Genomic DNA, 15,952 nt, shown 5'->3' on the forward strand with positions numbered 1-15,952 from the left:
ATCTTAGTTACAAGCCTACAATGTATTCTAATTTCTAAAACTAGTATTTCCTGATTAATTACATGAAAATTATAGCACTTAATCAATTATACTTTAAGCCCTTTGTAACAAAACACAATGTTACATAGAATCTAAGGTGTTCTTGGTTTGATATTGTCCTGAAGAAAATCACAAAGTGAGTATGATTTTACTCTTGATCTCATGTAATAAAATTTTTACTGTTACTATTTTCTCTTAATGCTGACATGACTTAAGATGTCCAATATAATTACAGGTACTCTTCAATTAGTGGAGTTACACAGGATAAGGAAGGTTGAGCTATTCAGTTTGTATCAGCAAAATTTCTTGCTCAAAGAAAAGACCTGGATAAAGTTCTCCTGCATTTTCTTGGTCTTAACAGTATAAATTATGGGGCTGAGAATGAGTGGTACCACCACATAAAAATGACAAGAAGAATATGTATATGGAGTGGGATGTTGTGGTCTCCAAATAGGTGAGCAAAAATTGATAATAAGACTGGGGTATAGAATAGTAGGGTAACAGAGACCTGGAGGCCACAAGTACTCAGAGCCTTGAGTCAAGCTTCTCGGGAAGGAATTCCAAACACAGTATAGTGTATAAGAGCATAGGAGATGATGTTAAACACCACACTGAGGCATGTGAAAGATAGGGGCACAATCACTCCATAGTAGATGTTGACTCTGATGCTATCACAGGATAGCCTGGCAATGCCCATATGTTCACGGTATGAATGGCAAATAATGTTCCTCCCATAGTAAGTAAGCTGGTAAACCAGAAAAACCAAGGGGAAGCAGATAAAGAAATTCCTAATCACAAAGGCAATACTCATTTACAGTATTATATATCTTAGTGGTACTATCAAATATCTTAGTGGGTAACAGATGGCTACATAGCAGTCAAATGCCATAGTCCACAATATGGCAGACTCTGCCACAAAGATGAAGTAGAGAAAAAACATCTGAGACACACAGCTACCAAAAGAAATACCTGCATCTTGGAGTAAGAAGATTGATAGCATCTTTGGTGTGGTAGCTGTGGAGAGAAAGATATCCAGAAGAGCCAACTTAGAGAGGAAAATATATATAGGTTCATGAAGACTATGCTCAGTGAAGGTCGGGAATAGTAAGAGGATGTTGCCTACAAGAGCAACTATATACATGGAACAGACAGGGATTGGGATCCATGTATGTACAGGGATTCCAGTCATGGTGTACCAGATGTCTCTAAGGTTGGTATGGTTTTAGGTTGTGATTTTTTTACTCTGTTCTCTGATATTAAACCCTGGATGAAGAGCTAGAGCTAGAGGGAGATCAAGAGTGAGAGAGAGATTGAGAGAGAAGAATTGAAGTTATTTTTATCAGGTTGAGTATGAATCTTTGCATTGCAGTAAATTTAACTGCCTTAAGAAAAGAAAAGATTGGTCATCAGTAACGTCCCGTCCCGTCGGCAGCCGTCCGTCTCGAGAGATGATGGTGTAGCTTCTTAAGAGTCTATCTGCACCGCCGAGAATGGTTGTGCAGTCCGACTCGGGAGTGACACGGTATCTGTCTCCTCCCGTGTTGAATCGACATCTTGCGATGACGCTGAAGCTACAGAGCCTGGGCAGGGTAATATGGAGGGTCTGCTGTTGCCCATGCAGCAGACCCCATCAGTAACGATTCAAGGATAATAAGTCAGACAGGCTTCACTGACATGAAAATTACCAACTTTATAGGGCTAACACTACTAATGCTACTTGTAATGATAATGGTAATGATAATAGCAATAAACATTTAATGGGTTTGTCATTTGGTGTAGGCACTACAGTCACTACATTATACTTATTGACTTAACATTATACATGAAAATTCCTTGTAAGCTCTTGCACATCATAGCTTTCCTTCTTGTCTGACTGGTCCTTTCCAATGAGTAATCATAGTGTATTCCTTGGAGCCCCAGTAATAATGTGTTCAGAATATTGGTATGGCTTGGCGGGTATCTCAAGACCTCTATATCAGTGTCAATTATTATTATTTTAGTTTAATATGAACCTTTTAATCATCAAATAAAAATAACCTGGAGAGAAAGAGAAATAAATGTCTAGATAGTCCCAGCTTAAACAGTGCTGTATTCACTTAATGTGCATATTATAACCATGTTCTCTCTTTGTATGGTTCCATTATGCGTGTGTTTCAGTTAAACCACTACTGTGCAAAGTAAGCATTCATTGACATCATTCTAACTCAGAAGAAACTACAATCTCCCTCCATTCTCTCTTGCTTACACTGTTTTTCCCTCCTGTATAGTTCTTCTTACTTGTGTTCAAATGTTGTATTTCCCTTACCATTTTTATCCTTTTCCACTCAAACTTGAATATCATGGGAAAAAGAAAAAGGAAACTCACAATATAACAAAATAACAAAAACATTCTGCAGACACATGCAGAAATTAAATAAATTAAAGAACATTTCTTTAAGCTCACTCTGTGTATGTTATTATGCTAAAGAAGAAATCAAATATAAACTATGAATATTCTCTATTTCAAGAATATTCTGCCATTGTAAGGATCATGAAACATGAACACATAACTACCCCTCAAATCAAATCAGGATAAGGATGATGGGAGACATTTAATTACATGTGTATAACACAGAAGACATCACCTTTAGGGAGATAGTACAAAGATTTGTGGAGGTGTTGTCATTAGATATGTTGAATAATAATAAAAAAATACTTTTAAGAATTCAAAGAGCTAACTTTGGAAAGAAGAGTCTAGATAATTAAAAAGTTAAAATAAGAAATGTAAGTCACTATAAAAACCAAGTCATCTAACACATTGATAGCTCGAAGACATGAGAAGTATGACCAGAAAGTAAATTCTACCTTGAAGATTCAGAGTTTTAAAAGTCATGCTAAAGGCTTTGGGTTTTTTTATTTCTACAAGGTCTGTCCAGAAAAAGTCCAGCCATTGTTAATATAATGAGAACTGTTTGTGCGACATGGATGTAACCTAGCAGCCAAGGAGAGTGAACTGGATTGCACATAAGTGAACAATGATGGCTTCACTGTACTGGTCAATGGGGGTGGTAGATGCCGTTAAGTGAGCATGTGTACTGTGTGACCATTGTATTCAAAATGACTGAACAAGGAGAGCATCAAATCTGCATCACATTTTGGGTTAAGCTTGAACATTACTCTGCAAAAACTCTTCAGATGATTCAGAAGGCTGAAGCTATGGACAACTGGTGATTGGCAGCTTCATTATGACAACATGCCTGCTCATGCATCATGTCTTGTGCAGAGTTTTTGGTGAAGCATCTAATCACGCAGGTGACTCAGCCCCACTACAGCGCAGATTTGGCACCTTGCGACTTCTAGCTTTTCCCGAAACTAAAATCACCTTTGAAAAGGAAGAGATTTCAGACCATTGATGAGATTCAGGAAAATATGACAGGGAAGGTCATGGTGATTGGGAGAACTGTGTGAGGCCCCAAGGTGCCTACTTTGAAGGGGACTGAGGTACCATTGTACTATGTACAATGCTTCTTTTATCTTGTATCTTCTTCAATAACTGTCTCTTTTCATGTTACATGGCTGGATAACTTCTGGAAAGACTTCATATGTTAAGAATGATTTATTATTCAACAATTTTTACAAAGCCTCTAATATTTGCCAAAGTTTTAAAGAGAACACAATACAATAAAAATTTAATACTTATCCTTTCAGAGAAGTCTGTTAACAGGAGGTATGCTTATTTTTCATTCTCTGTTTCCCAATAACACACCTATAACATTTCTAATTACATATTTTTATTATTCTTCACCAGTAAGTCTTAAGTTCCATGATGGCTATTAATTAGTATATCTTAAGTATAACACATTTTTATTGAGTAAATATAGCTTATAAGACAGAAAGATGGATTGAAGGGAAGGAAGGCAGCCACCAGGAGTTACTCTTGGAAGCTTTTGCAATAGGCCAAAGTAGAAACAGAAACATGATCTTAACAGTGAAAGCAGGTGAGATTAGTCGTGTTTAGGGTGGAAAAAATAGTTGATACGTATTTTTCTCAAACTCTTCCAAAAAAACTGAAGAGGAGATACTTTCTAACACATTTTATGAAACAAAAATTACACTGATACCAACAATCATAACACACACATACACACACACACAACTACAGACCAGTATCTCTGAGGAATAAAAATGCAAAAGTACTAACAAACCAAATACAACAAAACATTTAAAAAATAATACATCAAGACCAAGTGGAGTTCATTCCATGAGCACAAATACACAAATCAACCAATGGAATACACTACATTAACAAAATAAGGGTAAAAATGATATGATCTTATCAATAGATGCAGAAAAATCATTTGATAAGATACAACATGATTTTTGATTAAATGCTCAATAAAATGGAAAGTACCTGTCATGTCAGGGTGACTATAACCAGGATCATCACTTCCACACACATGTATTTTCATTTGCCTAGGTCATCCTTATCTAAAGATAATTTCTTAGTGCATAAATGTTATGCCATCACATAGCTCAGACTGGCTGGGTTCCACCTTCGTTCAAAGAGTGCAGATCATATTGGCTCCCCAAGTCCTTGCCCACCACCACAAGACAAGACTAAAGGTGGATGATTTTGGCTCCCATGGCTATGTCCTTGCCCACTGCCACAGGACAAGAGTGAAGGCAGATGATCCCTTGGCTCCTATGACTCCCCTGTTCTCCCTCACTCATGACAATTGTAAAGCAGATCCCGTTACCATCCTTGCCCACAGGAGCAAGATTAAACTGGTATGAATTGCCCCTCCAATGCTCCACTGTCATTTTTCAGTCTCTGAGAATCCAAAGTAAACTTAGCTGGAGTCTAACTCCTGTGCTACTACAGTACCTGAACATAGTAAAGGCCATATATGACAAACCCTCAGCTAATAACATACTCAGTGGTGAAAATATGAAAGTGTTTCCTCTAAGGTCAGGAACAAGACAATGATGTTCACTTCTATCAATCTTATTCAACATAGTCCTGGAAGTCCTAGCCAGAGCAATCAAGCAACAGAAAAAAAAAAGACATCCAAATTGTGAATGAAGAAGTAAAAGTGTAACTTTTTGCAGATGACATGATTCCACAAAAATGTAACAGAAACAATTAACAAATACAGTAAAGCTGCAGGATACAAAATAAATGTACAAAAATCCATTGCATTCCCATATACTAACAATAAAATTTCAAAGAAAAGAAAAAAACAATTCCTTTTGAAAAGGCAACAAAAAGAATAAAATACCAGAAATAAACTTAACAAAGCATGTGAAAGACATATATACTGAAAACTACAAAGTAAGACACTCAGAGAAAGAAAATATCACATGATCTCACTTATATGTGGAATCTAATTAACAAAAGAAACTGACAAACAAAATTGCAGCAGAGGCATGTATATATGGAGCAGACTGAGAGCTGTCAGAGGAGACAAGGGAGGGGAAACTGAATGAAAGAAGAGAATTAGCAAAAGAACATATAGGCATAATGCATGAACACAGACAAGAATGGTCATGGCCAGAGAGAAGGGGGATGGGAGCTAGGTAGAAATGGGCAAAAGGGGAGGATGGGCACATCTGTAATAGTGTTAATAATAAAATTAAATTTTTTTTAAAGATTTGAAAAAATAAAGATTGAAAAAGACACTAAAATAGAAAGATATTCTGTGTTCATGGATTGGAAGACTCAATATCATTAAAATGGCCATATTTCCCAAAGCTATATACAGATTTAATGAAATCCCCGTCAAAATCTCAATCCCTTTTTTTAAAGAAATAGAACAAAAAACTGCTAGATTTATACAGAACAACAAAAGACCCCAAATAGCCAAGGCAACCCCCCAAAAAAGAACAAAGCAGGAGGTATCACATTACTGGGCTTCAAATTATACTACAAAGCTACAATAATCAAAACAGACTAATGAAACAGAACAGAGAGCACAGAAATAAAACCACCTATATATGGGCAAATGATTTTTGAAAAATAAGACAAAAACATACAAGAGAAAAAAGAAAGCCTCTTAAATGAATGGTGCTGGGAATGTTGAAGAGCCACATGCAAAAGGATGAATTATATGAGTTTGTCCCCATGTACAAAAATTAATTAATAATGGATCAACTATCTAAATATAAGATCTGAAACAATAAATTACATAGAAGAAAACATAGATACTAAACTTTTGGACTTTAGTCTTAGAGAAGATTTTATGAATTAGACCTCAAAGTTAAGAGAAGAAAAAGCAAAAATAAATGAGATTGTATCAAACTAAAAGCTTCTGCACAGCAAAAGAAGACTGCCAATGAAACAAAAGGCAACCAGCTGAACTGAAGAAGATATATGCAAGCAAGAGTTCCAACAAGGGGTTAATATTCAAAATATATAAAGAACTCATGCAACTAATACCAAACAGTCCAATTAAAAAATAGGCAGATGATCTGAACAGCCACTTCTCCCAAGAAGACATACAAATATGCAACAGATACAGGGAAAGATGCTCAACTTTGCTAACTATTAGGGAAATGGAAATCAAAACTACAACACTACAATGTGATACTACCTGACACCATTAAAATGGCTATTATAAACAAGACAACTAATAACAAGTATTAGAGAGAATGTGGAGAAAAAGGAATCCTTATTCACTCCTGGTGGGAATATAAACTGGTACAATCACTGTTAGGTCGGTTAGATAGTAAACTAAGGCAGGAAGGAGGAGGGAGACATGTCTCACCCTTTGACTCAGCAGCTCTGAGCCTGGTCCAGTAAGATTTCTGGGTGTTCCAAACATCACAAACAGGGATAGCGCAGGAGGAGGGGAGTCCTCAAACTTTGCTGGGAACAGGAGCCTCTGTAGCAATTTAATTAACTAAGACAAAGAACACTTACTAGCCGAGAAAAAAAGCCTCTGTAGCTATACATTATTTCCAAAGTTTAAAAGGGGAAGAAGGAAGTGTAATCTACATGCTGAGTAAAGTAAATAATCCCTAAATCCCAAGAGTCAGCACAATCAGATTATGTGAATGCCTACTTGTAGCTTTGGCTCAACTGTATAAAAAAAACTTACTAATAAACTTACTAACAACTTTATTTCCTCTATATGTGTGTCGTTCAGACTAACTGGGTGCCTGCTTGCAGCTTCGTGCTCATATGTGTTTCATATAAAACTTGCTATCTAATTTCCACTGTACGTGTTGTCTCTCTCTTGAATTTGTCTCTTGCAAACAAGGCAAGAACTGAGGAACAAGCTCAGGGGTGGGGGTACTCCCAGACTCAGGTCTTTCCCCTGTAACACCACTATGGAAAATAGAATGGATGTTCCTCAAAAAATTAAAATAGATTTATCATATGATCCAGCAAATCCCTCTCATGGACATCTACCTAAATTTTTTGAAAACATTTATTTGCAAATACATGCACCCCTTTGTTCATTGCAGCCATATTCACAGTGACCAAGACATGGAAACTACTATAGTGTTCTTTGAAAAATGATTGGATAGAGAAGATGTCAAAGGATAGAGGGCTGGGGGTGAAAAGATGAAAGAAGGTGAAGGGATTAGCCAAAGCACATATATGCATACCCCACAGACAGGGACAACAGTGTGGTGATGGCCTGGGGGAAGACGGGCAGAGGTTGGATGGAGGAGGGCAAAAAGGCAAAAATAAGGACCTTTGTAATAGTGTAAACAATAAAAATAAAGTTTAAAAGATGTGGTACATATGTGTATACAATGGAATTCTACTGAGCATAATAAAAAATAAAATACTGACATGGATGGATCTTGAGAATATCATGCTAAGTGAAACAAGTCAGTCAGCAAAAGCTAAGAACCATATGATTTTACTCATATGTGAGATTTAAAGTGGAAACTCATAGACACTGAGAATAGCATGGTGGTTACCAGAAGGGAGGCGTGGGTATGGGATAGAAAAGGATAAATGGGGCCAAATATGTGTTAATGAAAAATTATTTGATTTTGGGTGGTAGACACACAATGCAACATACCAATCATGTATCAGAAACATACATTTGAAGCCTATATAATCTTAATGACCAGTGTCACTCCAATAAATTTAATTTAGAAAAAATATATTTAAAAACAGTGAAAACAGGGGATAGAGAAGATAAGTGTTTTTAAAAATTAAATAAAATAGAGAATTCCAGGTGGCAGATTAAATGAGGGATAAGTGAAATGGAATAAAATATTTTGAGATATACTGTCTGGAAAAATAGTGATGCCACTAACATTAAAGAATAGAATAAAAGATACAGAATTGAAAAATGGCTGATGCAATTGTTCTTAAGCTATTAATATAACACATGTCTACAGGATCACTAAGGAAATAAATCTGGCAGACCATCTCAAATTTAGATGGTGCACTGGAAAGAAAACTGGACTAGGCACAAGGCACTATCTGAGCTGTAGCCTCAGCTATGCCACCAATAAACTTTGCTAAAGACATTTCACCACTCTGAATTTTCATCCATACAGGTTGAAATAAAACTAGCTCCTGGAAACATTCTTCTAGATTTAAAAAATATCTAAAATTTTATCACAGACCTGGAACTCAAAACAAACAAGCAAACAAAAAGCAGAAATAGGGTGTTTATTTTATTTTTACTATAAGTCTATGTATTAGATTTTAAAAAAAGAATGAAGAAGAGAAGAGGTCTGGGTATTAAATCTCTTCATTAGCTTTATCTCAAATACATAGTGCATTTTATCACAGTGACAGTCTTCAATATTCAATCACCTGGGTTTTTTAATCTAAAGAACACATTTTAGTCTATATATTATTTATATTTTAAACTATTTTTGAGCATTTACTATGGGCTATATCCTATGTTAACCAATTTATATAATTTAGTCCTCACAAAATACCATTTACTTATAATAATAGCCCAACAAAATGGCTGCTAGTATGATCTCCATTTAACACACTGGGCAACTATGGCATGAGTAGGTTGAATAACTTGTCTAAGTTCACACAACCAGAATCTATTCAAGCACAAATTTAAATTCAGGTCATTTTGGTCTAAACCCCATACCTTTAATGTACTGTTTTATTTGCCCCCTGTAAGCAATGCCTTCTTCAAACTTTCCTTTCCTTTGGTTTCTTTGATCCCATTATAATATTGTCTTCCTACTACCTTTTCATAATTCTGTGTCTTTTTCCCAGTGCTATTCTTATTATTATTTCCAGTGTTTATTATTAAGTTCCACTTCCCATTGTTGTATTGAAAACAGAATTTGAAACACAAATATTAGACTTGAACTAGTTTCTAGTGAAAGATATTGGACCTTCACTAATATGACGAGTGTTGCTTACCGAGAAGGAAGTTTCACTAAATGCTTTCCCTTGATTTTTTCCCTCCTTTCCCCCTATCATTTATATCTATCTTTCTCATATCCTTAGCTTTCAATTTATGTCACAGTTTATCTTTTCCAATTTGTTTACCACATAACCGGATAAAATTCATTCTATCCAATGAATTTTAGAGTCTTTGTCCCATTTGGTTCTCAGCATTGTTTTTCAACTCAGGTAGTTCATAGGCTCTGCCTGGGTTTCTGCTACCATGGCCTGTAAACTCTCTCAAAACAGTAAGTGGAGGAAATTGCATGATTTATTTTTGTATTTATTGTGTAGGTTTTGCTCTCTCTCAAGAGATTATAGTTCTTTGTTTCCAGATATACATTGTCTTGAAAGCTGTTGCTTCATACATTTTATCTAGTTATTTTGATTGGAAGATAAATTCAATCTCTCTTACTTCATTTTGACCAAAAGCAAAAGTCCCCCTCACCATTTATTCTTCATCAATAAAGTATATGTTGAATGCCTTCAATATATTCGGTACTATTCTAGGCTTCCTAATAAAATAAGAAATAAAGATTAAAACTTTGAGAGGAGAGAAACAAGTTAAAATCACAGCAAAGATTTAATAAAGCCTTGAAAATAGAGAAAAAATAGCTTACAATTAATAGTTTTATTGAAAGAAAGGGAGAGAAAACAAGTTGCTTAATAAGGCTATGCTAACTCAGTCTAATATAAATTATTCACTATCTCTCAAAAAATTACAGCATCACAATGATGTGAAACAATATGATAATATGTGTGCATAAAGGTAATGAGAAAAATAGTTTCCAACATTAAGCTTCTCGAAAAGAAGGTAAAGAATTACATTTTCAAATGATTTACCTCTAAAATGATCAAAACTAAATCTGGATACTTGAGTCACTTAGGAAAAATCACTTCTAAAGAAGAGCTCATCAAATACGGTGACAGTAGCAATGCAACTGGTTTCATGTCTGAATGTGTAATCAATTATAAGCACCCTGGAGTGTTGAGAAAAGCAAAATTGTTATGCTCTTCCAAATAATTTCTTTTTGTGACATCGCATGTGTAATACACTAAAACCTCTATGTCCTGGGAATACTTGATAACCTCCCTCTGGCACCTTTCATCTAAATAACTCTGGTGCTGGGCAGATATCTCATTGAGAGGTTTCTAACACTTCATAAGAAACTATCCATTCTCTGTCTATGCCAAGGAGGGTGAATCTAAAAGAGAATTGTGCTACTGAACTCAGTTGTCAACCCATACTGAGACTGCTGGTTTCATGGAGAGAGACTACACAACACATAAAAATAACTGTCGGATTTATTTCCTTTGAAATAATAGGTGGCATCATCTTTAAGAGTTGCTTAACAGCAATCTTCCATAGGTTCAGAATGAAAGTCGTGGAAGCTCAGTATTTTTAGAAAGGAAACAAAGTGGAGAGTTGAAAAAAGGTGAGAGTGCAGAATCTTAACTGAGGAGACAAGAAGAGTGTTAACAGATTTTCAGGTTAACTTATAGGAATTCACCGTACACATGTGAGAAACCAAGGCTTTGTTTTGGGCTCTGAGGCAACACTGAAGAAATTATGTCTTAAAAATATTTTTCAGGAAATTAAAAGCAATATATACTTAGTTGGAATAGTTAAATTTCTTTTGGCTCTCCAGAAATAGCCTGTAAAATATCTTTCTGGCTAGGATGGGTAATCTATCACAGATAAATGAAACCCAACACAAGGATAACTGGAAAAAAAGATTGATAAACAACAAAATTTATACTCTATCTGATTATACATCTTTCTTGCTCTCCTTTCAAATTTAGTGGCATCTACTCTTCAGTTCTAAGATCAACATTAAGAGGAGAATTACCCACCCCAGATATTTTTTATATCAAAGTTTAAAAGAAAGCCTAGATTACTGGTGAGTTTTAAATCTTTGCTAAATGCTAGCAGCTATATGCTACTGCAGGAATTTCTGAACACATAATTTATTTGTTTGAACAAAATTTATTATGTTTCTTCCATGTCCAAACAGTATTAGATTCTCTTACTATGTGATATGTGAAGGGTGAAATTCTAATTTTAAAGGCATTTAAAGTCAAATTGGATAAGAAAAGCTCATTCAGGTAAAATTTGGAAGATAATATCAAATCATGTGTGGAAAGTGACAAATGTAAGATAAAAACGGTATAATTGGTAGGGATTTAGTGGCTGGAGACATTTTCCTAATATGAAATAGTTGTGGAAAGATTTTATAGAATGTTGGATGTAAGCTGGTTTTTAATCAATGGATTTAAATACTATCAACTGAGATAAAGAGTAATCACATCTGAGATTACATCAGGAGATGTACAAATATTCTGAGGTGGAAATGATTAAGTCTTTTATGGTGGTATTAAGCACCCAACCTGACTAGAGTGGAGAGTGATTAGAAAAAAAATAAGTTGAAACAAAAGACATTCTCATTGAAAAAGGCTAGGTATATAGGAACAAGAAGTATTAAAAATAATAGGCAAGAGTGTGAATTAAGTATATACTTGAGTTTTACATGGGTGGTTGATGGTGGCATTGATACTTTTGGTGGTTGTACTGATGCCAAAAACAGAAGGGCAAGACAAGTGACAAGTATAAAGTACAGGAGAATGAATTCCCAGATATTCTGGAAGATAGTTAAAGCAAAGAGAGGAAAGCTGATTTTATGTGTATATAAAAATCTGTACTGTATATATTTGTGTATGTCTAAATGAGGTATATGGTATACTGTGGAAGGTCATAATTTTATGCCTTGTGTTGAGAGACTTAATGTGAGTAGTGTCTGTGGTATATTTGAATACCCCAGTCTTTTATGAACCATGATAGTCTTCCTTTTTTTTTTCAGCATGAGTGACTCATACTTCACATGAACAACTAAAAAAATTAAATAATGCTTAGCATTCTAAGTCCTTAAGAAGCTGGCTTCTTTATTAGGAGCCCTGCTTATGAGGGTTTAACTCAGTAACTCAGATAAAAAGACATCCTTTATAAAATGCTCTTTATTAGACATACTATGCACAAATGTGGTTGGATATAGAAGATATTAACTGCCAAAACCACGTGAATGGATGACTGAACAGGCATGGGCTATACAGTATTCCCTCACTTACCGTGGGTATTACATTCTACACCCCCCCCAATAGGTAAAAATCCACAAAGTAGGAACGTTACATTTATTTTAGTATTTGTATATATTTAAAGGCTTTATAAACTCTTCCCACACATTTATAAATTATTCCCAGTCCCTTATTAACCTTTCCCACTCCCTTATTAACCCTTCCCACACTTTTATAAACACTACTTATGTTCTTAAACATATTCTACACTCTTAAACCTATGTAACTTTAACAACATATGTATACAGTATTGTAAAATCTTGTGATATAGCAAAAAATCTGCGATAAATATTTAAATATAATATTTTTTAAAATCCTGCAATACAGTAAGGCAAAGATAAGTGAACCGTGATGTAGAGAGGGACTACTATACATCAGTAGATGGATATGTATGCATTGTGACTCTTCAAAAATATACTTACATCTGTGAAAAGATAATTTGTTTTACATTTTCATAGTTTTAAAACTGCATAATACTTCTAGCTTTGTCTAAGGGCAAAACATTTTAATCTTTTATTCTAATCTTCCTCATTTATAGCTGTTTACTTGAGAAGAAATCTTTGATTCACTTAAAATTTTTCTTCTGGTGTTCTTATTTTTGGCAATATTTTTAAATACCATGATTTTACAAAGATATTGTTTTGATTTCATGTTTATCCAGATAAGGTTAGTTATATTCTCTTCTTCCCATACTTTCTCATGTCCAAATGTAATTACATCACTATTTTTTTACTGCTTGCAATTTGAAAGAAAATATTTATATCTAACTATATTTAATTAATCATATATAGTACCTCTACCATTTTTTATAAGATAAAGGCTCAAGTGCTAATAATACCCTTTCCTTCAATTATGCTATTTTAACATATTTACTGAAAATTGGTATTTATCATTCCTTAATATATATTTATGTATTGAATAGAGATATTTTGAATTGTATTTAAGAAATTATTTGTTATTGTTTGATACTATTCTAATATCAGCTAAGTAATGACAATATCTACTCTGTTGATTTTATCACTTTTTCATATTTTGAAAAATCAATATATTATTTCAAAGGAATACACTAAACAACCTAGAAATTAATTATAAAAATAAATGGTATCATACAAATATTGTAGTGCCTTGGGGTTCATGTGGGTTATTGTAATATCCTGTGCTTTAATTCTATGCATAAAGAGCAGGAAAATTGCCCAGGTTTCCAGATGCATGGATATTTATGGGCATGATGTTGATGTGGGTTAAGTGCAGAAACTTCTTTTAGGGGTTCAGCTAAGGTAACTAAAAATAAAAGTAGATGCAAACATAAATAAAGAAATAGAAAAAGTTCAGAGAATAAAGTTTTTCTAAACATTGGCAAAAAACAAAATTATATTCTTAATTTTCATTGTCACTTGATCAATTATTAGTGTTATAAGCCAAAAGAACTCTAGTAGCTCTAAGATTTGCAAAGCAGTTACCTATTGCCTTAATTTCAGGTGGTTATTCGGATAGGTTTGAAAACATTCTTGGGATCAATCCTTGATGTAAAGATGCCTAGAAGTAGTACTGTCCAGAGGAGTCACATGCATTATGACCTCTTGTTTTAAAATCTGTTCTTCTTTCAATAGGAACATTTAGAAGCTGACCTGAGCTGGATCTCTAAAAACATCTTTATGGGGTTTATAAACAATAGTTGGTTCCAGCCACCCACTCTTCTTCTAATAGGCATTCCTGGCCTGGAGGCTGTACAAATATGGATCTCTATCCCACTGTGTGTCATGTATGTAATTGCCCTCTTAGGGAACTGCACCATCCTCTTTCTTATCAAAAACACCGTTAGTCTTCATGAGCCCCAGTATATCTTCTTATCTATGCTGGCAGCCACAGATGTGGGTCTGTCTGTATCAACTCTACCTACAGTACTCAATGTCTTCCTCCTAAACCACGGAGAGATTGAGTTCCACTCCTGCCTAACACAGATGTTCTTCATTCATACATTCTCCTCCATGGAGTCAGCCATCCTACTGGCCATGGCCTTTGATCGATTTGTAGCTATTCAAAACCCACTACACTACACTGTGATTTTAACCCCTCTTTGGATTATTATGATGGGACTTGCAGCCCTGGTTAGGGGTGTGTTGTTAATGGCACCCTTGCCAATCCTGCTCAAGCGACTGTCCTTCTGCAAAGATATTACTTTATCTCATTGTTACTGCTATCACCCTGATGTTATGAAGCTGGCCTGTGGCCCTGTCAGAGTCAACATCATCTATGGGTTGTTCCTTGCCCTCTGCTCCTTTGGAGTTGACTTTATCTTCATTGTCATTTCCTACATCCTGATTTTGAGAACAGTGCTGGGTATTGCCTCTGAAGATGGCCAGTTCAAGGCACTTAATACTTGTGTTTCCCACATTTTCACTGTCTGTATATTTTATGTGCCACTCATTGTGCTAGCTCTAATTCATAGGTTTGGTACATTCACATCTCCTCTTCTCCATGTCACCATGGCCAACCTCTTCCTCTTCCTGACCCCTGTCCTTAACCCCTTAATTTATAGCCTAAAAACTGAACAGATAAGGTCTGCAATATACAAGATATTTAAAGGCAGGAGAAACTGGCTCAAATAGTCAAGTATGGCCTTAGCAAAAATGATGCCTAAATCTCTCTTCCCCTTATATCTGTTAGCTTCCCTCAGGGAACTATACCATCATTTAATAGTATGGTTTTGTGAGAGTCAAGGTATTTTCTTCTTGTCTGTCAAGAAGATAATAGTATTTTGGTTATTGTCTTGATCCAGTTCATCACCCACATATTGCATGAGGGATTATACTGAAATGATTTTTATGTCTCTTCTCTATTTAAAAATGTAAGTTTAAATAGTTAAGTGATTTACAATTAATTATATAATAAAGGCCCAGTTATTAACATGTTTTAGAAAGCTTTTAATTTTCTTATTCCTGCTCTTCTCTCCAACCACAACTCCAGCTACAGAGTGCCACTTCTCAAACTAAGATGATTCAATATATTTTTACACAAATACACCAGCCTTCACAGTAATCTAAGGGGTTATTAATTGCTTGGTTTCAAATTTCATCACCAATCTTAAGTAAAACTTTTTTCATTATGAACTTTTCTAACAATTTAGTACAATTGGCACTTTCCATTAACCCTTAATATATCCCATAGATAATTTTATTATCATACAGCAATGTTTTACATACATCTTCATGTCATTCTTCCTCAATTAATTAAGAATTGTTGTGAGAAAGCAGTGTGTTGTTTTATTCTGAATCTCTGGTATATACTCTACTCAGTGCCAGAGTAAATTCTAATTGTCTTCTTCAATAAATGAATAAATATTCATTAACATAGTTGTATTTGACAGTTGTAACTCTTTAATTATAACATTTTTTTTTTTTTTTGGTTTTTCAATTACAG

The 15,952-nt window shown here is 34.7% G+C and overlaps 1 protein-coding gene and 1 pseudogene across 1 annotated transcript; one reads left to right on the plus strand and one right to left on the minus strand.

The window, feature by feature from the left end:
* Nucleotides 1-332: 332 nt before the first annotated feature.
* Nucleotides 333-4,436, minus strand: LOC150018343 (olfactory receptor 52Z1-like; annotated as a pseudogene).
* Nucleotides 4,437-14,187: 9,751 nt separating this feature from the next.
* On the plus strand, nt 14,188-15,141 carry LOC150018344 (olfactory receptor 51A4-like). Its single transcript, XM_090267292.1, has one exon. It carries the CDS (start codon nt 14,188-14,190, stop codon nt 15,139-15,141), a length of 954 nt encoding a protein of 317 aa, XP_090123418.1.
* The last annotated feature ends 811 nt before the right edge of the window (nt 15,142-15,952 follow it).

Source organism: Furipterus horrens, unplaced genomic scaffold (genome assembly GCF_987537825.1).
Source record: "Furipterus horrens unplaced genomic scaffold, mFurHor1.1.pri manual_scaffold_2, whole genome shotgun sequence".
Classification (NCBI taxonomy): domain Eukaryota; kingdom Metazoa; phylum Chordata; class Mammalia; order Chiroptera; family Furipteridae; genus Furipterus; species Furipterus horrens.